The sequence below is a fragment of the Curcuma longa genome, chromosome 11 (assembly GCF_044706935.1).
Source record: "Curcuma longa cultivar G26 ecotype Majalengka, Jawa Barat chromosome 11, ITB_CL_G26_1.1, whole genome shotgun sequence".
NCBI classification, from domain to species: domain Eukaryota; kingdom Viridiplantae; phylum Streptophyta; class Magnoliopsida; order Zingiberales; family Zingiberaceae; genus Curcuma; species Curcuma longa.
The window spans coordinates 30,122,826-30,149,761 of NC_133871.1; the positions used below are offsets into that span (position 1 = coordinate 30,122,826).

The following is a 26,936-nucleotide window of genomic DNA, read 5'->3' on the forward strand; positions in this document are numbered from 1 at the left end:
CTAACGGTCTCACATAGTCGGTCCCACAATTATACATAAAGAGGTAAATCGGGAAGCTATAGTTGACCTCTACGAAGAAGACATTGTCTCGATTTCACCGAGATTCGACACTTATTCACCTCAGCAAGTCTCCTCGCATTAACCTATTCAATCATATCCCGGGAACCCATATTAAAATCTCACCTCCTACCAAATCTATTCCTCTCCTCGCCTATGCCCAATTTAGCCCTAGTGCAATGAATTCAATAAACCAATTCTATCCATGCGTTGCCAAAATAGAGTAGAATTTCACAAAATGAAACCAATCAAACCTCATAAAGCCATGACTTATTCGACAATGAACACTGTACATGATTAAAAATCCTACCTCATTTGAATTTTCTATCACAATAATAAATAAAAATTTCTATATTTTGATATAACTTTGAAGAAAAAAACTCTACGAATGAACTAAAAAAATGAGGAGATAGGTATTGAATTGCCACATTTATTGTCCTCACCTTCCTTAGATTCCTTCCTAACTTTGTTAGTTACCTATCAACACTCTTTTGACAAGTAGCAAATGCGATTACAAGATATTATGATCAAAATCTATATAAATTTTTTTTTTGCATTATTATTTTTGAGATAAAGGAGAGTTGATATCTGAAATATTAATGCATTAGTTTGTCTTCTAACAGAGACCATATATATCATCATCTGCATTAACTCCTTTCTTTTGTTACTTGACTTAGCTCTGCTGCTTCTTTTTCTTTCTGTGGCCTTTTAGTGGGCACAGGCAGAAGAGGAGGCTTCTTCTTCTCCTTCTCCTTCTCCTTCTCCGGGGCAGCTCTGCTTCGCTTCTCTTCTCTCGTGCTCTGTTTCTGGTGATGGAACAGTGAAACTGCTCGGAAAGGTGGGCGAGATCTCAGCTTTTTGGTTCGCCGGTGATGGAGAGGCATAGGTGCAAGCAGTGCTATCGGCGGTTCGCCAGCGGGCGCGCCCTCGCGGGGCACATGCGGTCGCACTCCGTGGCGGGCAAGGGCGGCCGCCGTGGGTTTCCTCCGTCTCCTTCCGTCTCCTCTTCGTCTCCCGCGAAGGGGTGGGTGGTTGGCCGGGAGAGTGGGAAGAGGTTGGGGGCTGAGGTGTCATCCTCCGGGGAGAGCGACGCCGAGTCGTCGCTGAGCCGCCGGCCGAAGCGCTCGCGCGGAGTCGACGTCGCGGATGAGGTGGACAGCTCCGTGTCCGATGGGTCCGCGGAGGAGGACGTCGCTCGGTGGCTGATGATGCTGTCGCGCGACGCGTGGTCCAGGTGCGAGGCGAAGGGCGGGGCCGGATCCAGATCGCCGCCGCGCATGCTGATGGAGTTCCAGTGCGAAACGAGCTGGGCGGCGGTTCGCCATTCCCGGAAAGCTCCCTGCGGCCACAGCGCCAGCCACAAGAGGAGCTTGGGCGACGAGGATTCCGCAGCCGCCGTCGGACAAGAACAAAAGCTCTGGGAATGCCCCTATTGCCACCGGATGTTCCGCTCTGGCCAGGCGCTCGGCGGCCACAAAAGATCCCACCTTTTTCCCTCCTCCGCCGTGCTCGCCACCATCACTTCGCCGGAAACGCCTCTTCCTCGTCCACACCCCGCCTTTCCCGCAGCAAACGCCGCGGCTTCCAACGACAACGAGACCAGAACCGGCATAGATCTCAACCTCCCGGCTCCGCCAGAGGAAGAGGCGGAACTGTCGGCGCTCTCCGTGGCGATAGATTTGGCCAGCAAATGAAGCGAACAACTTCATCTTTGAAAATTTCATCGCATTCTTTTGTTGTTTCAGTGAATCCAGTTCCGCCAATACTAAAAAACAACTATTGCTCTGTAATCTCCTCCCGTAAATTAGGGTTTACGATCGTCGCCGCGATTAAACAGCAAGCAACTCAGAGCTGGTGCTGTGTGTGACTGACACACGAGGAAGAAGTGTGGCGTGCGTTAGGTGGAACAGGCGCAGTTACAGCTGTTTGTTGTTTCTTCTCTGTCCACTCTCTCTGCATGCATGCAGGCACTGTACTCAGCTGCTTAATCACTCCTGCTCCTCCTCATCATTGCCACCTTTCACTCACCCCTTCGGCGACTGGTGGCGCCATTGATGCTGTTCTTCCCCGACAAGCACTTACCAGAAGACAAGACAGTGTGCAAGCTATTCCCCATCGCTTGAACTCCACTTCATTCCATGGCAGCGTCAAGATTCTCCATCATCAGTTTCCAGAGTCCACAAAGCTTAAAGCCCAATCATTCTCCCACCTTCACATGCGGAGAAAGAGCTCATCACGAAGGTTAAAGCCAAGCCAGCGTCGCATGACCTTCACACGATCAAGTTCGACCACCATGCATGGCACCTCTGCTCGCTCCAGTTTACAGTAGTTGTTTTCACTCCAGCAAGGATTCTTTTCTGAGTCAAAGGTACATGGCATCCACGTTGATTGCCTAAAAGTACGCCATCGATGCTGGGAACCATTGACGGGGATGTCGGCCACTTGCGACGGAGCAATCCAGGGGAGTCGATGGTGGTTGAATGCGCGCGCCTGATGTTCGATGAATTGCCGAAATGGATAACAGTCTATTAACAGTTCTTCTTGTTGATTTGAGTGGTTCCGAAACAAGATTAAGATTAGCAAGCAGCAGAAATTTTATAGAAATATTATTCATTCATATAAGGTTCCAAATGTAGGTCTTCGCGATTTCACCTTCAGATTCATTTCCTTGTAAGAACTGACCTTTTCCATTGCCTTATGCGATGGCTCCTCCGAAACTGAAGACCAACTAGAATCCCTTTGAACAGAAGGTTCAACATGTAGATCTTTGTTTTTGATTGCAAAAACTAAAAACTGGATCTTCCCCGCAATGATTTTCTGCTTCAGAAGAATGATTCAAATTTACATCAACAAAAAATGGGGATCATTCTAGAGTTCATAATATAAATTACCTCAATGGGATCACCTTCTTTCCCTCTAATGCCACTTGATCAGCCACTGGAAATATGGCATCAGTGATCTACTCTGGGGGTTTACATGATCCAAGTTTCAATGTTAAAGAAAAAGAACAAGTCAAGAACTTCTCTAGAACAGGAAATAAGTATTTTTTTTTTTTTTATAATCTAATAGGCACACATAATATGTTTAACCAAGGCATAACATTCATAAGCTGATACCAAAAAGTAGGAACAAACACAACTTAACAATTGTTATATGAATATGGGCATAGTACCTTCTTCCCTCATCCTTTCCTTCTATGACCATCTTATGGCTCATTGGTAGTGTAACATCATCAATCTTGAGCAAGTCCAGAATTAGTTTCACACGATCCAGAATTTGATTCAATAGACACGGCCATGCAAATTATTGTTCGATGATAAGATTAACAAATTAAACTAAACATCAATCAATAACATTGTTGCTTTTGCAAAGATGTGATGATGATTGCATATCATTTGTAGGAGATCTCCCCTCCTACTGAACTGGATGTTTGTAGTCTACAAAGGTCCATGAACCATTGAACCTCACACTATAGGAATCATGTAAACCTTATGAAAAGGGTAGGACCAAAAAGATGAAAACAAAGTTATAGTATATGGCATGAAAAGGATGAAAAGGTATTTTGAAATATAGATGCGCACTGGATAATGAGTAAAGCAAAAGACCAGACCACCTTTATTTTCTTAATTAATCTCCCTCTGCAAAAACTCTAAAGCTTGTTCACGAAAAATTCATTTTCGAATTCACAGCATATCATATGCAAACATGAAACACACAGCTTTTGACTTAGAATTGGATTAAAATGATAGCAATGGATTCAGGCTCTCATAGAATCTATTATATAGACTATTGCTAAATAGAATACAATCTTGAGCATCAAGTCATTATATTTTCTCCTATTGAAATACAAGTATCTTTAATTGTACTTGTAGCTATCACATCCAATACAATCATGATATTTGTTAAATTCTTTTGGCACAAATGATTCCTCTAAGAGACTGAAACTATGCTGTCATCAAGATAATAATTATAGGGGCAATGAAGCTATAGTCCAAGAACTAATTCCAAGCTAAAATGAGTACAGATACAAGCAACAAGGTACTATTGCTTCCTAGTTGCCATGTGGTGCCATCTTTAATGAGAGATTTTTTAAAGAAATTAAGTCAAGCACAAGCATCAGCTAAGAAAATCAACTATAAATCAATGAAGAATTGCTTGCAATTGGTTGTACATTCAGAAACTAAATGGATAGATGAAAATCACATTTAGGTATGTAAACATTGACTAGATTGTCGCGCAAATTAGATTCAATAGAAAAGAGGATTCTTCATTTCTATCCAGCATTGCTAGGTTAGAAGTTTTGATTCATCATACTAATAGCAACTGGAAATTTCCTAAATATTATGACAAATTTCTGTTATAAGGACTGGCCTCAGTTCATTGCTTTGCTTACTAAAACGAAAAAAACCAATACCAGCAGTTTGAAACACAAAGTTGAAATCTAAAAACAAAGACCAATTTAACAAGATCTGAGGGGGGAAATGGCAATGACTTCAATCGCATTGACAATCCACAAAAGTTTATACAGCAGAAAAAAAAAAGATGCACAAGACTTGCTAACCTAATTTTGTCGATGCTGTCTACCTCATGCAATGTTTGTTTTACTGGAAGACAACTTCGCAAAGGAAGCTAAAACCATGATTCAATCAAACGAAATCATTGTAAGCCAACCAAAGCAACACAAGCTGTAAAATGACTAGTAGTGAAAGTATTAGTTGCGAAGAAACGCAGATCTAGGGTTCGCTGAACCAAGGCTATACGAAGGAGACGAAATCCAACAAGGAGAAAATCACAAAAAGATTACAGATTTGAGTTTGCAGCGGGGAAAAAAAAATTTGGACCATTTCTCGATTTATGCGTGTCATCCTTGCGCAGGGGCCATGCTAATCTTCTCTGTATCGTTCCAATTTTATCGGATGTCTCCGAAGAGACAACTACGGCGTTGCGGAGATTCAATAAAAACACTTTCTTTAACTAGTGATATCCAATGTGGGACTAAACCTACTTAGTGGCGTCTGCCTTATCCGGCCCGACCCGTGTTTGATTTAAAGAACGAGATCTCCGATGTGGGACTAAACCTACTTGCTGACGTCTGCGTTATCTGACCCGACCCGTGTTTGATTTAAAGAACGAGATATCCGATGCGGGACTAATCCTCCTGAAACGGCGGATTTCATCTTTTTTTTCTTGAAAAAGATTGATACCTGCTAATAACTGTCCAAGATGGGATTAGGGTTTGCAAAAGTAGAAACGTAGAATCAATGCTTGAATTTGTTTTTTCTATTTGAACTCTTGAAGCTAACAAGTTCACCTGATAATCGAAAACAAAATGTCACTCTTTAACAAATCCTACGATGAAACTCTAATGCTTCAAAAGATGCTCTTCTACACCTACTTGAAGAAGAAGAAGGTAATGGAGCATCTCTTATAATTCTGGAATAACAGGAATAGAGATACAAAATATGCACTGAGCGGAAACATGAAACAACAACGAGATAAAGAAATTCTCGAATTCAGTAACTATGGTTTCTTCCCTACTCACAACAGAAAAATACCATCAACAAATTCTCGACAATTCACATAACTGAAGGAAATACATAGAGCTGCTATAGAGAGGTGAACTTATAAATTGGTTACCAATATACGATATTGGAGTCATGGAATGGTGGCTCATGGAAACATAGCAAGGACTTTCAAGAACACAGCAAAAACAGAAATGCAGACTCATCGATCAGGAAGATTGTCAGTACTCTTGGACAGCAAGTTCTACAGGAGATGCGTCTGCTTGCTTAGGTGGTAGAGCTTGCAGCTATCTATGCCAAAGGTCGAGGCCCATTCCTGCATCGCGCGCAATTAATCTGGTTGATGTTGTCACCAAGATTGAAGCAGTCCCTCCCTTCAAAAATTTTAAAAGAAAAAGATTAATCAGCCAACAATGTGTATAAAAAAATCAACCAGAGAATGTTATATTCGTCGCTTGAATAACTAAATGCGAATAGACGACAACTGGTTAGATAACATTAACCTATAACAATTGCAGAATTATCTGTAATAGATTAGCAATATCAATATGATTACAAAAGTTGCTTCCAGTGGCCTCAACTCATAAGTAAATCAGGGGGAAAAAAGACAGAACATGCCGTTCTAGAAATGAACAAACATAATAAAAGAATGAATATGCTTTGCTTTTTAGGTGACAAGCTTCATGAAAGGTATGTGAACCTTCTCTTGAGTGGGACTATGGAGCAATTAAACACGTTATCCTAGCTTTTGAGCTGCAATTCTAAGGTTGTGTTTACTTTAGTGGAGTGGATTAAGATCAGAGGGGAACTGAAAAAAATGGGTATTTACTTAAGTTCATGGATAGAAGGAAGAATCCTGAATGTGTCTCCTTTCTGTCCATGCCATCACCTTCTGCCAAGTAAACAAAAAAAAGAACCTTCTCAACTCCTCTTTCAATAAGTTCCTTATCTTCATCACATCTGAGACTAGAAACCCTTAAAGATCTAGGCAAACGAAACATGATAATATCGCAACACATCTCTAGGGCTGACCAGCGGCACATCCCACATGCCTCTACAAACATCTTAACCATCTCCACAACTTCTCATAGTCTCTTTTGGATTTCATCAATTCCTTCAACTAATGAGGAATTCCATCAGCTATAGCACCATAAGATGGTTTAGCTATGTTTGATTAATATGAATACTACAATGCTAAAAACGAGTTTGATAAAAAAAACAAAAACATAAAGTTAAATTAGCAAAAGTATATGTCTAATTAGAATACTTAGACCAGAAATAAAACACAATCCTAAACATAAATTCTATTCGTATAACATATTTTTAATAGAACTTATTTGAGCGAACCCATATCTAGTGTTTGGAATACTCAATATATCATGAATGTGATGAGTTAAAGAGTACATAGAGTATTGAAACCCAAATAATTGTTCAGGTAAACAGTTTGTCTTCACAGATCAAAATTTCAAATCTCAAGTATGATGCTGATTTCAATCCAAATTCAAAATATATTCTCTAGGTGTCAGCTTGCATTGATGTATGAAACAAATTGGCAAAAGACTGACTGTACAAACCTATGTTTTTACATGAATTGTCAAATTATATTTTCCTATTGATATAATTTCTTTGTTCTTGAATCAAATGTAGTCACAACTCCCTCAAAAAATATTAATCTCTTTATATTTGTCTCATTAAGATTTTAACTTTGAACTTCATGGTTCCATATGCTTGTTTCATTACCAAATTGTCATAATCTTTTATTGTTTGACAACTTATAATGTTTGCTGAATCTGACCTGACTTTCTACAAGAAATTATGCATCTCAAAGAATACAAAATTGATTTTTGTAGAAGATGCATGCATATTGCAAAGTAAGGACAACTGTCTTAATTCAGTTTGTAATTGCTACCAATGAATTTAAGTTTACATTTGCTTTATAATTTTAATGATGTAACACTTAATGTTGCCTCTTTCAATAACATTTGAGACGCTGTAAAACTACAACTTTGATAAAAAAAAAAAAACTTAAAAGTATGGTTATGTACTCAAATCATATTTTCTCTACTTGGCATGGAAGTTACATATGTAATGAGTCTTGGGATAATTGAATAATTTCTTTCCAGATTAGTTTTGCTAATATATTTATTCTACTTTTACTATGCATGTATAGTAGTCCACTTTTATCATTATAACTATTTCTTTCAAGTTTTTGTTATATGTGTGTTGCATACTCTCAAGCTCCATATTCCTGGAAGAAAGCTATGTATAGCTTGCAACAGAGCTTCACGTCAATTGTATCAACTTATGTACCACTTTTTGTGACCCATATTAGGCAGCAAAGTAGCGTCAAGTATCAAAAGTGTTCATTTACAGTTCCAATCTGGTGAATTAATGACGTAAGCTTTTAAATAAATCTCCATCTTATAAATCCTCTCATCTAACTCTAAAGACTAATATATAGCATAATTTCAACAAGACAAACCAAGGTCTTAATAATTCTGGTCATTATCAAATTGAACTTTTCCACATGGACAATGAAGTGTTGAAGTTGTGAGAAAGCAGACCTCACTGGCTGATTTCAGAAGAACGTCATTACGACTCAATCTTATCTAAGATACTGACAAAAACACGGTTTTACATAGGTAATCTCTCTATCTTCTTAACACAAAGAGATAAAGGTGAAGTCTGTATGAAAGAAAGCTAACATGATGTTTCTGTACCTCATTGGGCAGGAGGGCCTCCAGCGTTTCCTAGACCCATTTTTTGTCCTAACTCTGTAAGTTGTTCAACAAATTCAATCCCATTAAGAATTTCTGTAGTCCCATAAATCACATGTTTCACTGGCTGTGAGCGTTGAGCCAGCTCCATTAAACTCCTGTACTCTACATAATTCCCTCCACCTATCATGAAAACAATTGCCTCCTTAAAGGGTCCCTTCAACTGTGCTCCAGGACCTGTTTTGGGGGCTCTTGGATCAAATATAAGGTAAGAATCAACCTCTGGATTTGGCTTCCCTTCCATCAAAGCTTCCACTATCCTTGTTAGAGCCAGCTGCCTCCCTCCTGACAATAGATTCTTCATACCAGCAGTTACAGCACTGATGGACTGTCCATAGAGCTTCTCAGCCCAATCCACAATGTTACTCCTGCTAGCAGAGCTTGCTGAGGCAGTCAAGGATGTATTCAAGGACTTTACCTTCTTCACATAGTGAAAGGCACGTGTATCCACCTCAGACTCCCTCAATGCTGCTTCTATTGACTCCAATTCAGATTGTGGTGTTGTTTCCAAAGAAAGAAGATAGATTATAGCAACACGAAGCTTATCTACCTTGGTACCTTTCCCTTTGAGAAGACTGAGCAAAGAACTTCTATCCACACTTCCCTTGCTCAGCATGTCAGTTTCAAGAGTGCAGTAAGCATCCAAAGACCTTGCTTTGATCTCACCCAAAAGAACAGTGGCGATGTTCGTGTGTTTGTCGATCACCTTCTTCCTTTCAGTCAGCTCAGGAAGTGAGTTAACTGCATTCATCAAATGCTTGGTATTACCAATCAGATCAGTCCCGTCAAACTCAACGCCATCCTTTCCCCCAGTTCGCCTATTAACCTCATCAACATCTTGCTTGTACTTGCTCAATTGGGTCTCTATTTCCTCTGCCACCTTCTCAAATGGAGACCAGCTGTTGGCAACCCAAAACGGATCGGAGTCATCCAATTCACACGACTTTGCCGCACCCTTTTCTGCAGGCATTGTCACCCTATTCAGCTTCAAGCCAAGCACATCATGAACCAGTGGACGGTAGCTCCAGTCGTGTTGGATCCCAACAGACAGTTCGAAATTCCGATCGAACAAGCAGAGGATTGGGCGCTGGAAGGAGCTAGTAAGATTTCCGCCCTCTGTGAAAAGATTGTTTCTTGTGACCAAATGATCACGCAGACGAGCATCCAAAGCGGACGCGACCATCTCAGCAGGACCACCACGAGCACACCGGATCACCGGAACAACTCCAAGCGTGGCAAGGACGCAAAATAATCCGCTGACTATCTTCTCCACGATGTCCTCAATCTCACGATCTCCCGCTGAGGGATCGTTGATCTGGACGTAGGTCTTCGGCTGGGCGAGCGAGAAGAGACCGTCCTCCAGAGAGACGAACTCAAGATACTGATCGTATACCTTCGAGATCCGGTGAACAGAATCCATCTCGAGGGTCCTCCGAGCGAGATCCTCGAGCAGCGGGCGAGGAAGAGAGGATGAGAAATTGAGATGGAAAGCGTCGTAGAGGCCACGAGCGGCATCAGCAGCGATCCGCTCGACGTTTTCGGGAGTAGGGCGGACGAAGTAGACAGCGGGCACGTCGGGGACTTTCTGGCGCTCCTTGTCGATGCTGAAGTAGAGAGTGACGCCGTGCTTCCGCAGGTCGTTGACACGTATCAGCGGGGACAGGACGACGCGGCAGAAGGCGTCCATGATGAGGATCTTGTAGACCTCCTCGGCGGGGGCAGACGCCGACGAGATCCCACCGGCGCCGCCGGGAGTTATCGTCTGGTTCAGATTCAACATCCGGACAATGAAATCTTCGAAGCAAACATCGATACGGTCAGAAAAACACGAATGAGATCATAGCAGAAGAAGATGGGGGCTTACTGGTTTGCTTCTGCCGCAGATTGAGCGCCATGCCCACGGCCGATCGCAATCGAGTCTGCAGCGAAAGGTAGCGAGGGTTCTCGATCGGATCTGAAGAAGAAGAAGAAAAGGGGCAACCATTCGATCCTCTAAGCACCCTTTATAGTTAACATTTTTCAAAAATGTCTTCTATAATTTTGATTATGTCACAATAACCCCTAATATTCTATGCTCGTTCTATTTTTCTTTCTATTTTAAAACTCCCAATTTTTTTATTTATAATTATATATATTTTATTTATTCTGTTTTTTTTTCTATTTGTGGAAAAATACGGCCATATGAAGAAACAAAGAAAATCCACAAAAGTATATATATTTTTAGCAGGCGAGGAAGACCATTTGGTCCTCTTTCCTTCCCGCCACCCAAATTAAGAACGTCGCTCCTTCTCCATCGCTCCAATCCTGCGTCTCTGTCTCTTTTCCGCTCCTTTCTCCTTCCTCCTCCCGTTCTCCGATTTCCTCCTCCGACACCGCCACCCGCATCTGCATTGCCATTTTCCAAACTTCCTCTCAGGGCAGCCCGCAATTGCCCCAGCTCGACAAGATATCTAAAAGAATGCTGGCCTCATGGTCCCGCCGGAGGCCGCGACGGGGCTCCGCCGATGCCTCTCCAACAACGGTCGTTTATTCGGCCCTAATCATCCTCTTCCTCTTCCCTCTCGGTCACTGCCAGGATTATGACGACTACGACGGCGGCGACGGCGGCGGCGGCGGCATTGGCCAGGGAGCGTCCCAGATGTTTACTCAGGTGGTGTACCAAAAGGTCATGAACCTAACCGACGCCTTCGCGAAGGACATTGGACGGCAGCTTGATTTCTGCATTGAGAACTCGTATGGTCGATCTTTTTATTATTATTATTTCTGGATCATTTGTTGGGATTCTTCAGTTGCAGGGGATTGATTTTTGACATGGAGGTGTTGGTTTCAGGGATAAGGAGTGGAATGAGGCATTCAACTTCTCCAAGGACACCACTTTTATCTCAAATTGCCTCAAACAAACTAAAGGTGCGAACTTTTTTTGATTGCTTTCCTCCTGCAATGCATTCTTTTTTGTAGTTTATACAAATCATTCAGAGATATACATTCCATATTAAAAAACAAGCAGTCATTTCTTACTCACAATTCAGGTTTGCATAGAGATCTTTTATACTTCACATCCTTTTTTCAAGTCATTATGATTGTTAATTAGCACCTAAAGATTTCTCACGGCGTACTTCAATGCATTAACAGGAGATCTCACTCGTCGCCTATGCACAGCTGCAGAAATAAACTTTTACTTCAGCAGTTTCTATGACAATGGTGGAAAAAAGAACTATCTGAGACCTAATAAGAACTGTAATCTGACATCGTGGGTATCTGGATGCGAGCCAGGATGGGCTTGCAGTGCTTCTGAAGGCCAAAAAGTTAATCTTAGAGACTCCAAGGTTGTGCCGATCAGAACTACAAATTGTCATCCTTGTTGTGAGGGTTTCTTCTGTCCCCATGGTATCACATGCATGATCCGTGAGTATCTTTCTCTTGGATTCGAACACGTGTTAGTAGAAGTAACTTCAATCTGTTATCATATCATTATGTTGGTTCAACCTGTAGTTCAATTTCTTAATTCTCAGTAAAAAGAAAGACCAGCTATTGCACATGTCAAAAATGGTTAGATCATATTGAATCATATTATATGCTTGAGATCTCTATTTATTCTGCATTTATATTCACATTGCCTTTGCCTCTCTTCAGTAAAAATCATATTTGAAACGCATACATTAATCATACACAGAAATGAGGTGAATTCTTAGTTTGACGGTAGCTTCTAGCTTAAAAATTGATTATGGTTCAAAAAGTTATGTAAATAGTCATTTTGTCTTATAGCCTATAAACTAACCTGCAAGAGCTTCATGTGGTAGTCTCTCCTCTTTGCTTTGCTTCAAACCATATCGAAGATATGGTCTTATTAGTATATATTGCAGGAATATCACATGTGTTTTATGTAAAATTACCATCTTTTTAGATGCTAAAGCCTCAAACAAACATTAGATCGAATAGTTCTTTCAATTCAACAGTTGATACAATGCAATGGACAGTTGCAATAGTCCAGCAGTATTTACTGAAGTATTTTGATCTCTCTTCACTTTCAGGGCAAACTGAGCAAGATAATTGCATATGATTTGTACCTGTATAGCTATATACCTATTTAACTACTGAACAGACATAAATTTGTAGCTTGCCATCAAATTGTCTATTATTTTTTTTTCCGGAAGGGGAAGCCTTATCTATTCATTCTATCAGAGTTACTATCAAATACCTTAATGAATCTATTTGTTTGTGCATGTAATTTGTAGATGTGGGAAATATTATTTTCTGTCTTAAAGATCACTGTAACTTTATATTTCCTTCTAAAACACAAATCCTTAAGTAAACTAAAAACTAGAAAGAGAGAAAAAGAAAATGGTACCTTCCATTCTAAGCATTGATTTGTTTTCTTCTTATAACTATTTTAGTTTGGATGGTGATCAACGAAGTACCTTTTATGCTACCTTACACTTTACTAAGGCTATATGCCCTAGTTTACCATTGGAACTACAAAGAAAGTTCACTAATCTCATTTTCTTTAATGGTCTGAAGCCTGCCCATTAGGTTCATACTGCCCACTTGGAAAGTTCAACAAAACTACTGGTGTTTGTGATCCGTAAGTTTATCTCAATCTTTTCAAGGTTCTGCCAGATATACATGTGTTTGCATCTTAACGTTAATATGCATTCAGGTACAACTACCAGCTACCTGCTGGAGAACCAAACCATACATGTGGGAGTGCTGATATGTGGGCTGACGTGGTATCTAGTGGTGAAATATTTTGCCCAGCGGGGTACTACTGTCCAAGCACCATACAGAAAATTTCTTGTAGTAGTGGGTATTGTTTCTCAATCCTAGTTTTCTAGAGCAATTCTCTACCTATAATATCATTTGAGACTTTCTTCATGAGAGTCAACTATACTACAATTCTTACTTTGATTCTTATATGTGTGTCTGACACCCATTTATAATATTTGCTTCAGATATTACTGTAGGAAGGGCTCTACTTCTCAAACGAGTAAGTTTTTTCTAGTGACTTAGTTAATTAGAGATCTTGCAAAATGTTTCATTCAGTGATGAAGAATTATAAAGTTGGAAATAGAAAACATATCTTGTGAAATGTTTCAAGTGGTGATGAAAATTTGAATCGTAAAGTAGGAAATAGAAACCCTCTAAAACAACAATGAATAGATTATAGGACTAGCTATTAGGTTTCTTCTAGGCAGCACATCCTAGTAAAAATTCAACTTTTCTTGAAATCTGCCATTTTAAGTAGGGGAAGTGCTAAATCAGAGTCATGATAGACATGGACTTCTTTGAGTCTAGATGGGTGCATGGGTCTAGTTCATCATTCAAGTTTAAATCTATTTGGATTTTCAGATTGCGTTTAAATTTCTATATTTGGATTCATCTTTGAAGTTTAAATCTACTTGGAGCCAAAATAGACTGGATTGGAGTTCGGCTGATCTCTGTGATTGGATCAAGTCGAGTTTCATCTGTGTTGGCTCAATAGAGGGTGAAGTTTTTATCTCCGACAAAATGCCTATCAAAGTATGTTAACCACACCATAGTATTTCTCACAATGACAATAAAATCACTCTTACTTGCTACAGCACTCAACATAGTCTGTTTGACAGACCTAAGTTGATTACCAAGCTGCAAGATTAGTTTGCTCGTCGGCTGAGCTAACTATCTGCTGTGTTTTATCTTTTTTGGAAGCCTAGCAAAAGTTTTTTTTTTTTGCGTTCTTTTGCAACTGAAACTAGCCTTTTCTTATTGAAGTTATATGCTTTTGCAGGGTGCTTCCAAAAACGCTCTTGTCCACCAAATTCTGTAAATCAAGATATTACCATATTTGGAGCCTTGTTGATGGTGAGTCTTACGTTGGTTACTCCTTGTTCTTGTCGTACTCTTACTGCTGCTAACCTTTTGTGTAATTACTGTAGGTTGCATTGTGTTTGTTGCTATTGATAATATATAACTTCTCTGGCCAAGTTCTCACCAGTCGTGAAAGAAAACAAGCAAAATCTAGAGAAGCTGCTGCAAGACATATAAGAGAAACTGCCCAAGCTCGTGAAAGGTGGAAGTCTGCCAAAGAGGTTGCTAAGAAGCATGCAGTTGGCCTGCAGACACAGTTATCTCGCACATTTTCTAAAAAAAAATCTGTTCGCACTGAGCCTTCAAAGGGGGCAGGCAAACCTTCCAAGAAAAAGGATCAAAACAATCTTACTAACATGATTGAATCACTAGAGGAAAATCCTGATAGTTTGGAAGGCTTCAATGTTGAAATAGGAGATAAAAATTTGAAGAAGAATATGCCTAGAGGAAAACAAATGCATACCCGCAGCCAAATATTCAAGTATGCATATGGTCAGATAGAGAAGGAAAAGGCTATGCAGGAAAAGGCTATGCAGCAAGAGAACACGAACCTGACCTTTTCTGGAGTAATCTCTATGGCCACTGACTCTGATAGTAGAAGTAGGCTCGCAATCGAAGTTGGTTTCAAGGATCTCACGCTGACTCTTAAAGGGAGTAAGAAAAAACTCCTAAGGTCTGTTACAGGAAAACTTATGCCCGGTCATGTGGCAGCAGTGATGGGCCCATCTGGGGCTGGTAAAACCACATTTCTGAGTGCTCTGGCTGGAAAGGCAACTGGATGTGCTATGTCAGGCCACATACTTATAAATGGGAAACCAGAACCCATACGGTCTTATAAAAAAATCATTGGTTTTGTCCCACAGGATGATATTGTTCATGGAAATTTAACAGTAGAAGAGAATCTTTGGTTCAGTGCTAGATGCAGGTATGGTGGTACATTAACTTCATTATATTCTTTCATATGTTGAGATTGGCAATTTAATGTTTTACTTTTGGTATGCCAGAATTACATCAAGTAGGTGTAGATTCTAGAAATCATTATGCTATTAAAACACCCAGATTCTCTTCTTTTTTTTTTTAAATGATAACCACAATCACGTTCAACCATTTGCTTTTTTGTATTGGCAAATGGTAAAAGATTTATGTAAGTGTCCTTGTTCATGTTTCTCTCACTAAAGAGAATAGTTATAGACATAGTTGTACTTAATGATAACAAGTCTATCCTTTTTCCATGATGTTGCAGACTCTCGGCAGACATTTCCAAAGCTGATAAAGTTCTAGTCGTAGAAAGAGTTATTGAGGCCCTAGGCCTACAGGCAATAAGAGATTCACTTGTTGGAACTGTAGAGAAACGTGGTATCTCTGGTGGACAAAGAAAAAGAGTGAATGTTGGTCTTGAAATGGTCATGGAACCTTCTCTTTTGATATTGGATGAACCAACATCTGGTTTGGATAGTTCTTCTTCAAGTTTGTTGCTGCGAGCTCTTCGACGTGAGGCCCTTGAAGGGGTGAACATATGCATGGTTGTACACCAACCCAGGTTGTTTTAACATTCATGGCAACATGAACTTCACAATTATCTATAATTTTCTCCTGCAAGTGTACTCCAGCATCCATATGGTATACAATTAATAATCATTTACTAGTTGGCTATTGCAAATGTTAGTGGTTAGCTTCTCAATAAACTATGAAAAAGATAAACAAAAGAAGAAAACAAACTGCTAGCATTTGACTGACCTATGTAATTGTCTATGCTTGTGACTCTCCTGTTAGAATGACAAATTATTTTACATGACTTGAATCATGTTGCATGTCACTGCAATGTCATTATGCATATAAGAATTTCATCATTGTTACTTTTTTTAGCTATTAAGTTGCATGAACAGTCTAAATATTAGATTGAGTAATACGATCTATTTGTGTTTCAGCTACACATTGTTCAATATGTTTGATGATTTGATACTTCTAGCAAAAGGAGGCATGATTGCTTATCTTGGATCAGTTAAAAAAGTTGAAGAATACTTTGCAGGCCTGGGAATCAATGTTCCTGAGCGTGTAAATCCTCCAGATTATTTCATTGATATTTTAGAGGGTATAGTTAAACCAAGTGCGAGCTCAGGTGTAAATTACAAAGAATTACCTCTACGCTGGATGCTGCATAATGGGTATGATGTACCCCGAGATATGCTACAGAATGCTAATGACGCTGATTCATCCAACAAGGGAACTGGAGAGAATCATTCAGAAACTGGGTCTGAAAAAAAATCAATCGTAGTAGAAGTATGGGATAATATCAAGGATATTATGGGACAAAAGAAAGATGAGTATGATTACAATTTCTCTAAATCAGCAGATTTATCTAATCGAAGGACACCAGGTGTTCTCACTCAATATAAATATTTTTTGGGAAGGTAAATACTGCGCCTGTGAAAATTTTATCATCTTAATGAGGCCCACCTAATGCTCAAATTCATAAAACATTGGCCATATGTTATAGTAAATGTTGAATTTCATTTTTCGATCTTACTGGTTCATTTTCAGGGTTGGCAAGCAACGTCTTCGGGAAGCTAGAATTCAAGGTGTTGATTTTCTTATATTATGTCTGGCTGGTGTATGCTTAGGAACACTTGCTAAAGTGAGCGATGAAACATTTGGTGCACTAGGTTACACATATACCGTCATTGCTGTTTGTAAGTTGGAGATTGGTAGCTTTACCCCTTTTTTCTGTTTTTGTGTTTTATGCTATATACATTGTCAATTTGTTGGCCATAAACTTGTGTAATAACACAATAATTCGCTGTACCATAGACAGTTACAATTTTTTTGAGGGGGAAAAAAAAGAAATTCTACCCTTAACTAATCTTGTCAAGAAATAATAATGTCAAGGGTAAAGACATAGGACAGAAAATATGATGTATATGACAACTTGTACATGGTAAAATATAGTTGATTGATATCAACCAGGGGTTTGATTGATCAGTTGGGGATTTTATGTCTTTACACTAGGAGTTCATATCTAGAAATGCATTTATTTGCTTAAGTAATCTGGTGTTAATTTGTTAGCAACTTAGCTGATCATTCATGTGCCATGATGATACTAGCAGGAAGGTGCAAACATAATACAAAATAATAATCTCTTCTTAGACAGAGCAATTTGGTGATCCAAAAACCCATAGTTTCGTGTTGATTGATATCAGTCTAGGTTTCCACTGTACATTAGCTATCGTGTGGCACACAAAAACTCTTGCTTTCTTCCTTTTTGCAGCCTATGCAATTAACAGTTTCCATAAGAAAAATATAGTCATGTTTTTATTCTGTTTGAGTGCAAAATCTTGAGCAGCTGTACTTATTAGTTATTTTATTTATTTATAAGAACAACGCATTTGTGGTTGTTCAGTTAGCTTTGGCTAAAAAAAATTTCTGTTCACTGCAGTATCCACCATAGAACTCCTTAATTCCCTTGGTATTAAGCTTTCAAATATTTAATTTCCTATTTCACTTGTTGTCAAACAAAAGTTTTAACTTATTTAAGATGATATATTCATTGTTTGCATTGAATCCAGTTTTTCAGTCAGATTTAGTGTTTGACTTGATTTTGTATCAGTAAATCCTTTTAGTGGATCAAATATGATGGAGCATAATCCAGTGACATACTTTTGAATCATTTTTTATCGTTTATCCATGCCTCACCATGTATTTAGTCGAAAATGGAGACAATGTATTGTCTTAAGAACCTTTGAAGGTGAAACTTTGGTTAATTGCTTTGACATCACTTTGTGATTTCTGATGTATTTGGTGCACGACAGTATTACACTTCTTAATTATCACTCATAAATTGCAGCCCTCTTGTGCAAGATTGGAGCATTGAGATCATTTTCACTCGAAAGATTGCAGTATTTGAGAGAACGAGCATCTGGCATGAGCTCACTTGCCTATTTTCTTTCAAGAGATACAATTGATCATTTCAACACGATCATCAAGCCAATCGTTTATCTTTCCATGTTCTACTTCTTCAACAATCCCAGATCATCCATTTTAGACAACTACATCATCTTAGTCGCACTGGTCTATTGTGTGACTGGAATCGGATATGCTTTTGCAATTTTCTTCCAGCCAGGTTCTGCACAACTGGTACGTCCTACATTATACATCATAATCCCTCTACATTCATGCAATCATTTATATTTAATCATCATTTATTTTCAAATCGCAGTGGTCTGTGCTACTACCTGTCGTTTTGACTCTACTTGCAACTCAGCAGAAAACCTCTAAAACCTTGGCAAACTTATGCTACACCAAGTGGGCCTTGGAAGCTTTTGTGCTTGCAAATGCAAACAAGTATGACCTTTCGATTCTTCTCTCTTTGGACAATAGTGTTTAAACTATAAATGTTAGCTTAAAAAAATGGTTTCATTGAGACTTAGTTCACAGTTCCAATTTCTCAGTGCCAAAAGGCAAACGTATGAGTCTAATGATGAAGTAGGTAAACTATTATTCTAGAGAAAACACTCTTTCAAGATGAACAAAGAAAGTGAAAAACATAAACAAGTTGTCTGAAAAACTTGCCAGAGTATGCTTCAGTCTTCATGCCTAGTATATCGAATCTTGACCAAACCGAAACAGACTAAACTGATCCTTGCAGGTACTCTGGAGTATGGTTGATAACTCGGTGCGGCTCGCTTATGAAGAATGGATACGACATTGGTGATTGGTGGCTGAGTATAGTGATCCTTGCATTGTATGGCCTCCTTTTTCGCTGCATTGCCTTCTTTTGTATGGTCACTTTCCAGAAGAGCTAAGGGATACAGTTTTCATGCCTCTGTCTTAGCTTCATTCCTATCTTCCTCATTCAATTTTGGTGTTTAACATGTTGAGGAAATGCACAATAATGTAAAACACATCTCAATCAGATTGGTCCTTATAGAAACCAGCAGCAAAAGCTAGTAGATAAATTGATTGTGTTTCAAGATGTACATGCTTTGTCTCTGTATCGTTGAACATTGCTCGAGTGCTACAAGCATTAGCTAGTTGGACTTTTGTCTGTTCCCTTTCGAGTTGCAATTTGTCTCATTTCTTGAAGTTCATGATTCTCTCTTTTCTTTATTTCTATGTCGCAATAATTAGTTTTTGGCCTATAAGTCGGTTGCAAGTGAGTTTGCAGCGGATGTTTTCGGAATATAACTGAGTTGATTATGATGGAACAGACTTGTGGATAAAGATTCGAATTTCGGCGAAGTCAAGCAACACCTTTCTCTTTGTCATGATTAATTATAATTTTTTGATTTATCTCTTCACATATGATCGTACCTGTCAAGTTCGTCTCCGTTGCCAATAAGGATTCGGAGACCAGAAAGTTTTTCTGAAGCAGGCTGTCAGAATCCATTGAGATTGATTCTGATATTAGTCCTTTTCCATTTTTTTATTTTACATTTAAAAAGTGAATTTTTTAAAAATCCTATATGAATAACTTTTTAGGGGGGTTTATTTAAGAAATAAGAAAAGTGAGGTGGTGTCAGCAAAATAGGGAACCAAAAGAAACCTAATTTCCTATAACAATTTTTTTTTTTACCAAAATGCAGAAGAATTATCCATCGACTTTTTTTTGGGTATCTAATAAATTAGAGATATATATTTAAAAAAAGATTCTTTATATTAATTTTTACACCCCTACAAATTAGGAGTGGGAAAACAATACAAAATCATAATTTGACTAATTTTTTGCGTCCAAATATTGTGGAATATTTGCAATTACCCCATATAAAAATTTGATATTAAATTTAAAATAACATTTTAGAAAAGTTGGTTTGTTGCTTTGCAAAAAAAAAAAAAAAAAGCAAAAAATGTCAGAAGTGGGATTTGAACCCACGCTCTCACATGAGAACCAGAACTTGAGTCTGGCGCCTTAGACCACTCGGCCATCCTGACCTTAAGTTAATTCACAAGAACAAATTTTTTAAATAAATATTTTGTTTTGGGTTTGCCAACGTTACTTGAGGACTCTTAAAGGTATTATGATTGTAGCATTGCACTTATTTGATAATTCTATTAATTACATGTAAAAGGCTTTTAAAGGTAATCCACCCAAACACTTGGATTCTACAAATTTGTGTGAATTACAAACCACTCGAATCTCTAAGAAACATATCAAGATTTAGTTTCGCAGTTGTTCAGTGACCAGAACCATAGCAGTTGTAGCTAAACTTGCATGATACATGGATGGAATTGCCCGTATTTGCTCAAGTAATGAAGCCTCTACATTCAATGGTTCACTATTTGTCAAGTTCCATTGCTTGGGCTGCTTTAGCCTTGGCCAAATTGGACAATTTGGTTTTCACCTTCCCAACTCGAAACCTTCCTTTGTTCCTCCTTTTCATGGCAGAACCATCTACCTATATAAGTTGGATTAAAGCAAACAAAATAAGCATCAATTATCGCATCCCATAAGTAAAATTCAAGGAATGTAGAAATTTCTTATAAGATCAATTCATGTTTAAAACAGCCAAACAAATATAAGCTCCAGAGTCTAGAACAGAAAAATGTCATTTGTTCCTTGCTCCATTTCAGGCAATCTTCACTTGCCTCCTCAGTAGTTGTGTCAAAATGGGACATTTCTACCCGAACCCGTACTTTTGTCGATCTCCTATAAAAATTTCAAAAAACAAAGTGTCAAATATCTAGATCCACATCTGTGTTGGCATCCAGGCAAAGACTTCAGCCTGAATACATGAATTGATTAGGATATGCGCACCTCTTTCAAGAGCACCATTCGCGAGCATTCTGAAACATGCGTAGCCATGGACTAGGCCCTCTCTTGTCGACGTCCCATTCCTTCGGATACCATGGGAACTGCCACATCATAAAGCACCTTTCAGGATGCGGCATCATGGCAAGGTGCCTTCCGTCAGGAGAACAAAGTGCAGCAATTCCGAGTGGAGATCCATTTGGATTGAAAGGATAAGCCACCGATACGCTGCCATCATCATCACAATAACGTAGAGGGGCCAGGTTAGACTTCAGAACGCGATCTAGAACACCGTCATCAGGGAAGTATGCTCTTCCCTCACCATGAGCTGCCCAGACACCCAATGTACTACCCTCCATACCTTCAAACATCATGGCGGGGGACTTTCCAATCTGGACACTTGTAAAGCGACACTCGAATCGGCCGGATTCATTGTGAATGAACCTTGGTTGTGACATGTCTCCACCATAACCAAGGGATCCTCCCACATCAGCGCCAGGCACCCATCCAAGAAGGGCCATCAGCTGACACCCATTGCAAACACCTAGGCTAAACGTGTCTGGGCGGTGGTAAAAATCTTGAAATTGTTGCAGCAGAGGCTGGTTAAATCTAATTGATGCAGACCAACCTTTTGCTGAATCAAGTACATCAGCATAACTAAAGCCACCAACAAATGCGATACCACGAAACTTGTTCAGAGAGACTTGTCCATGCAGAAGGTCTGACATTGTTACATCCCAAGGTTCAAATCCAGCAGCATGGAATGCTGCCGACATTTCTCTATCACCGTTGCTACCTTCCTCTCGAATGATAGCTACTCTGGGTTTTGAAGTAGCAAGGATCAGCTTTTCATCAGTGAACTTTGGAGTGAATGACAATGACCACGAAGGTGCATGTCTATGCTTTAGACCTTCCTTCTCCAATTCAACGCAAGAAGCCAGCCTTTGCAATCCCTCGAGTTGAAAACTTGTCTCCTCCCACAAGTCCCTAAGGAAAGTTGTTTCTTCTTTCAGTACTTTGATTCCATCGACAGACAATTCTATAGTTGGCGTAGCAGTAACATTTCCAATTATCTCACCAGATACTCCAACTGCTTTGAGTTTTTGAATAACCTTGTCAGCGTGTAGTGAATTGACCTCAAGAACAAGACCGAGCTCTTCCGCAAATAATACTTGAATAAGATCATGCCCCTTGGAACTCAAGTTCAATTGCATGCCACAATTACCAGCAAATGCCATCTCGATAATACAGACAATAATCCCACCATCGCTAATGTCATGACCAGCAGAAATTAATTGCTCACTCAGGAGTTCCTGAACAACCTCAAACACCTTTTTCAGGTATAGTACATCATCAAGATCAGGGCACTCATCGCCAACTTGGTCAAATGCTTGTGCAAGTGCAGAACCACCTAGCCGCCGATGCCCTTTTGCTAGATCAATGTGTAAAAGAATACCATCATCTCCAAGCTTTAGGTCAGGAGTTACAGTCTTCGTTATATCAGGACAAGTTACATATGTGCTAATAACCAGGTTACCAGGAGCCTTGACAACCTCACCAGCTGCATTTGCTGCCATAGAAAGACTATCCTTTCCCCCATCGATGGCTATACCCAGTTGCATCATGGATTCTGAGAGAGACATAGCAGCATCATACATGGCTGCTCCTTCTCCATCAAGTTTCGCAGCATACATCCAATTACCACTGGCCTTTACATCTCCGAGAGATGTAACCTTTGCCCAAACTAAATTGGTCAATGCTTCACCAACAGCCAATCTTGCCATAGCTTTTGGATTCAACAAACCTTTCAGTGGCTGCTCTCCTATTGCACAAGCACCACCACTCAAATCTGTATAAGACTGGGCGATAACAGCAACATCAGAAAGTGGTAGCTGGAGGGGACCTACAGTCTGTTGTTGTGCCACAAGCCCTGTTACACACCTGTCAACTTTTGTCGTTAAGAAACGTTTAGAACAAACTGAAGGTAGTTTCAAGACCCTCTTCAAACAGTCTATTAATGTAGTGGCAGGTGCAATATCTAGCGGCTCCACCATTGTAGGTACTCGCTTGAACTCAAAGATTTTCTGTGGCATATCTCCAAGCACCTTTTCAAGTTCAAGATTCTCAACAGGTGGTGGTGGAGGAAGCCCATTTGTTTTGCAATGGTCAATAGCCAAGCTATCTACTAACACAATTCGCCCACTACCATTGATCGTACCAATAACAGCCATAGAAACCCTTTCCCTGTCACATACAGACTGCAACAAACTCCGGCTCTCTGGTTTAACTAACAAAGCATCCTGTTCTTGGTATTCTGCACCCCAAATCTCTAGAACTGACATGGTATGATCACCAACAACTATAGAACGGATATCAATTTCAGCTCCTTCAGGATAGATAATTTCTTTTACAACATTGCAATTTCCCCCAGCCCCTTGATCATGGATGCTAATAATAGGATTTTTATCCCCCATTTCAACACAAGCACGGACTACACGATATAGCTTCTGAGCCATCTCAGCATCTCCTCGCTGCACCGCATTAAAATCTAGTTCTGCATCATTTTGCCCACTGACCATGCTTGAAGCAGCACCACCTCCCATTCCAATTCGATAAGCTGGACCTCCGATCTTGACAACAAGCATTCCAACTTCTGGCTCTCCCTTTGATACATGTGCATGGTCAATTTGTCCAATACCTCCACTAAACATTATAGGCTTCAGCCATTCACGTCGCTCGCCATTCGAAAGTCTCATACCAAATGTTCTTGTGTAACCTTGAATCAGAGGCTCTCCAAACTTATTGCCATAGTCAGATGCTCCATCGCTCGCAGAAACTAGAATTTGTAAAGGAGAAGCTAAATTTGAAGGATATGTGAAAGATCGGTCTTCCCATGGTGCATCGGCTCCCTCAATATGAAGATTACCAACACAATAGCCAGCTGTAGAAGCTACAACAAAAGATCCCCGTCCAGTAGCATGTGTATCCCTTATGCGGCCTCCAGCTCCTGTTTCTGCTCCAGGGTAGGGAGCTACAGCACAAGGAAAATTATGTGTCTCTGCAGTAAATAATACATCTAGCTCACGGATCATACTGTGAAGGGGAGATGTCACTCCAGGTGATGCTGGACGCAACTGGGATACTGTAAACCCCTTGATGGCACTTGAGTTGTCCTTGAATCCAATCACAGAATTATTTGGGTTTGCCTTTAAAGTGCCCTTCACTATTTGCATAAGTGTTTTGCCCATTGTCTCACCATCTATAATGAGTTTCCCATTGAAGAACCAGTGCCTGCTATGCTCGCTGTTTGACTGTGCAATATCAAAGAGTTCAACTGATGTAGGATTCCTCTTAATGTCATCTCTAAAGAGCCTGGTGTAGTACTGAATATCTTGTTCATCAAAAGCAAGGCCCATTTTTAGATTAATCTCTTCCAATGCTTGTCTTCCCCTCTCGATGACAGGAATCACTATAACCGGATCAGGAGTAGCATTAGTGTGAAATGTAGTAAGCTTTACTGGATAAACACATTCTGTCATCCTGTCATGAACAATTGATGCAAACTCTTTGATTTGGTGCTCCTCCAGTGGCTTACTTCCTTTCCTAAGACGCAAAAGGTATCTTCTTGACCGCTCCATACGAGTCACTTCTGTTAAGGAACATGCTTGACAAATTGATACAGCATTAGTTGACCATGCTGTAGTAAAGGACATGCGAGGTCCAACTTCAACAATTATGGTACCAGCATCTATGGAAACTTCTTTTTCAAGAAAGCTCTCTGCTTGAAAATTCTCAGGCTCAAATGTCTCCTGCAGAATCCACTTAAGCGTTCCGAGTTTCTCAGCTGACAGTACACCATCAAGACCAATATTGAAACAAATTTCAGTTTTTATCTCAACAATGTCACCTGAAACCTTTACTTGGACCTGCCTAAGCAGCTCTGCAATAGCACTGTCATGAAGTAGTGGACGGCGGAAGAAATGTATGATTTCCTGGTATACTCCTAGTGCATCAGATTCCTCTATTAATAAACTCTGTGGGCCTTTCGAAACAGCATCTCTTCGACTCAACAATAACGGGAACTTTGGCATCAAAACTCTACCAACTGACAATCCATGGCCATGCCAACGATTCGAGCCACCTCGAATAAGGTGGCACCTACTAGGTTGGCAGTGCTTATGCCTAAAAAGGCCAGACCTTTCCCTTCCCTGAAAGAAGAAAAGCGAAATATTTTCAAAATGCAAACACACGGAAAGATCCACAAGGAAAGAAGCGATGAAATAAAGGAGAATCAAAATCAAGGATGCTCACCGTACTAGCGCAGAAAGCATGGAGGCGCGAGAAACCAGTTGTAGCCATATCCCCGAGAACGACCATTTAGACCACTGAAGTAGCCAAGAAAAAAATATTTACCGATCGACAAAATAAACCTTGATAAAAGGGAACGAATAGGGACAAGGGGCGATGCGAACAATCCTCGAGGGAGAAGACGACGTCCGAATGGGAGAAAAGGCATCGTCCAAAATGGAGACGAGAGTCTAAGGGAGGATCAGAGCATATCGAATGAAGCAAAGAAAATTACCCGTTGTTCTGCTTGGTGCTTGGCTTGCTCCGCCACGCTCGGCGAGGGAGATAAGGAATCCGGCGACTGGGAAGGAGGAGACCTTCCGAAACGAGCTTGGGGTTCGACGGCTATGAGCAACGACTGCAACTAGGGTTTTATGAGTCGGACCGGTATCGGTTTAGGAATTAGACCCCGGTTGGTTCAACGCGATCTGATGATCTAACTTTTTAATATAATATCCAAATTACATTTTATATTTTTAAAATACCTAATTTTTTTCTACATATTTCAATCATTCTAAATCAAAATTAATATATTCCTAAAAATTTCTTTAATATATTTATATCTTCCAATTTAAATTTAATAATATAAATTAAAAATATTTCTCTAAATTTTTATTTTATCGATATAAAAATTTATTATTCTCAATTTACATTACCAAATTCAAATATGAAAGCATATCTATATTAAAATGAATTTTAAAAATATATTAATTTTAATTTGAAATTATTCAAAGTTTTTTAATTCATCAGCTAATTTCATATAAAACTGATTGATAAATGTACATCATTTAAGTTTTTAAAAAATTAATATTTTTAAATAAAGAAAGTCTTTAAAAATTCATTAATGCTGTTAATTAGTAAGTATCATTATTTTCTAAGTCTACAAATTTTATCGAATTTTTATACATTTAAAAATTTATAATTCTCAATTTATACCATTGAATTCTGATATGATAGCATTAATATATTAAGGAGATTTGATTTGAAATAATTTAAAAATTTTTAAATCTATCATCCAATTTAGTTTTAGTTTTGGATGAATTAACCGTGGACTCAATGAGAAAGAGAGATATTTCTGAAATATAATATATAATTTAGATATTATAAAAATCAGGTACATAATTTAGATAATATCAAAAATTACTCACGCAGTTAAATAAAACATGGAATGATCAAACTTCCTAATTGTGTTAATGTGTAAGAGAGAATCAGTCGACTGATTCAGACTCAATCGATTGATCAAGCGAAATCTCGACGCAAAATCTCTTTGACTCGATTGGTTTCTATATCCAGTCGACTGCCCTTGAACAGAAACGAATTTGACTCGATTGATTCCTAAATACAGTCGACTGGGTTTGTTGGCGTTACCACTGAACCACATGGACTCGACTGGATTTTATCTCCAGTCGACTGATCCAGAAACAGAAACAAAACCGACTCGACTGGTCGGCTAACCTGATACACCCTTGCCTCAGCAAAACCTTCAGTCGACTACTCTGGAAATAGTAGTGAAATGGACTCAACTGGATTTTAACTCCAGTCGACTGATCCGAAAACAGACGCAAAACTGACTCGACGGAATCGACTAATCTGGCCGGCCTGGCCGCAATTCCAAATTTCAATCGACTGATGTTTACATTCAGTCGA

General features: G+C 39.4%; 4 protein-coding genes and 2 non-coding genes across 8 annotated transcripts; 2 read left to right on the forward strand and 4 right to left on the reverse strand.

Annotated features, from left to right (window-relative positions):
• The first annotated feature begins 714 nt into the window (after positions 1–714).
• Positions 715–1,942, forward strand: LOC141840276 (zinc finger protein ZAT9-like). Its single transcript, XM_074728215.1, has one exon. The coding sequence runs from the start codon at positions 930–932 to the stop codon at positions 1,749–1,751; it is 822 nt and encodes a 273-aa protein (XP_074584316.1). The 5' UTR covers positions 715–929; the 3' UTR covers positions 1,752–1,942.
• A 2,944-nt stretch (positions 1,943–4,886) lies between these two features.
• On the reverse strand, positions 4,887–4,989 carry LOC141842470 (U6 spliceosomal RNA). Its single transcript, XR_012602908.1, has one exon. It is a non-coding gene; the product is annotated as a U6 spliceosomal RNA (small nuclear RNA).
• Positions 4,990–5,537: 548 nt separating this feature from the next.
• LOC141841705 (SEC1 family transport protein SLY1) lies at positions 5,538–10,315 on the reverse strand. The gene is made up of 3 exons (XM_074729888.1): positions 10,221–10,315; positions 8,300–10,150; positions 5,538–5,953 (listed from the first exon to the last, which is right to left on the reverse strand). Exons 1-2 carry the CDS (start codon positions 10,249–10,251, stop codon positions 8,301–8,303), a joined length of 1,881 nt encoding a protein of 626 aa, XP_074585989.1. The 5' UTR covers positions 10,252–10,315; the 3' UTR covers positions 5,538–5,953; position 8,300.
• Positions 10,316–10,814: 499 nt separating this feature from the next.
• On the forward strand, positions 10,815–18,999 carry LOC141841518 (ABC transporter G family member 28-like). Its single transcript, XM_074729691.1, has 14 exons — positions 10,815–11,089; positions 11,187–11,263; positions 11,489–11,761; positions 12,875–12,938; positions 13,014–13,160; positions 13,306–13,340; positions 14,121–14,194; positions 14,269–15,125; positions 15,444–15,740; positions 16,129–16,611; positions 16,742–16,890; positions 18,042–18,331; positions 18,414–18,538; positions 18,843–18,999. The coding sequence occupies exons 1-14, from the start codon at positions 10,815–10,817 to the stop codon at positions 18,997–18,999; spliced, it is 3,303 nt and encodes a 1,100-aa protein (XP_074585792.1).
• Positions 19,000–20,041: 1,042 nt separating this feature from the next.
• On the reverse strand, positions 20,042–20,125 carry TRNAL-CAA (transfer RNA leucine (anticodon CAA)). Its single transcript has one exon. It is a non-coding gene; the product is annotated as a tRNA-Leu (tRNA).
• Positions 20,126–20,257: 132 nt separating this feature from the next.
• Positions 20,258–25,620, reverse strand: LOC141840476 (putative phosphoribosylformylglycinamidine synthase, chloroplastic/mitochondrial). Of its 3 annotated transcripts, XR_012602744.1 has the most exons (5): positions 25,525–25,620; positions 25,254–25,327; positions 20,949–25,150; positions 20,780–20,840; positions 20,258–20,589 (listed from the first exon to the last, which is right to left on the reverse strand). XR_012602744.1 is itself a non-coding variant. In XM_074728471.1 (4 exons), exons 2-3 carry the CDS (start codon positions 25,317–25,319, stop codon positions 20,954–20,956), a joined length of 4,263 nt encoding a protein of 1,420 aa, XP_074584572.1. In that variant the 5' UTR covers positions 25,320–25,327; positions 25,525–25,620; the 3' UTR covers positions 20,258–20,589; positions 20,949–20,953. The 3 variants fall into 3 exon arrangements, 2 of the variants coding, with proteins under 2 accessions (XP_074584572.1, XP_074584571.1); XM_074728471.1 differs by lacking the exon at positions 20,780–20,840; XM_074728470.1 differs by lacking the exon at positions 20,258–20,589 and having other exon boundaries at positions 20,646–20,840.
• Positions 25,621–26,936: the final 1,316 nt, after the last annotated feature.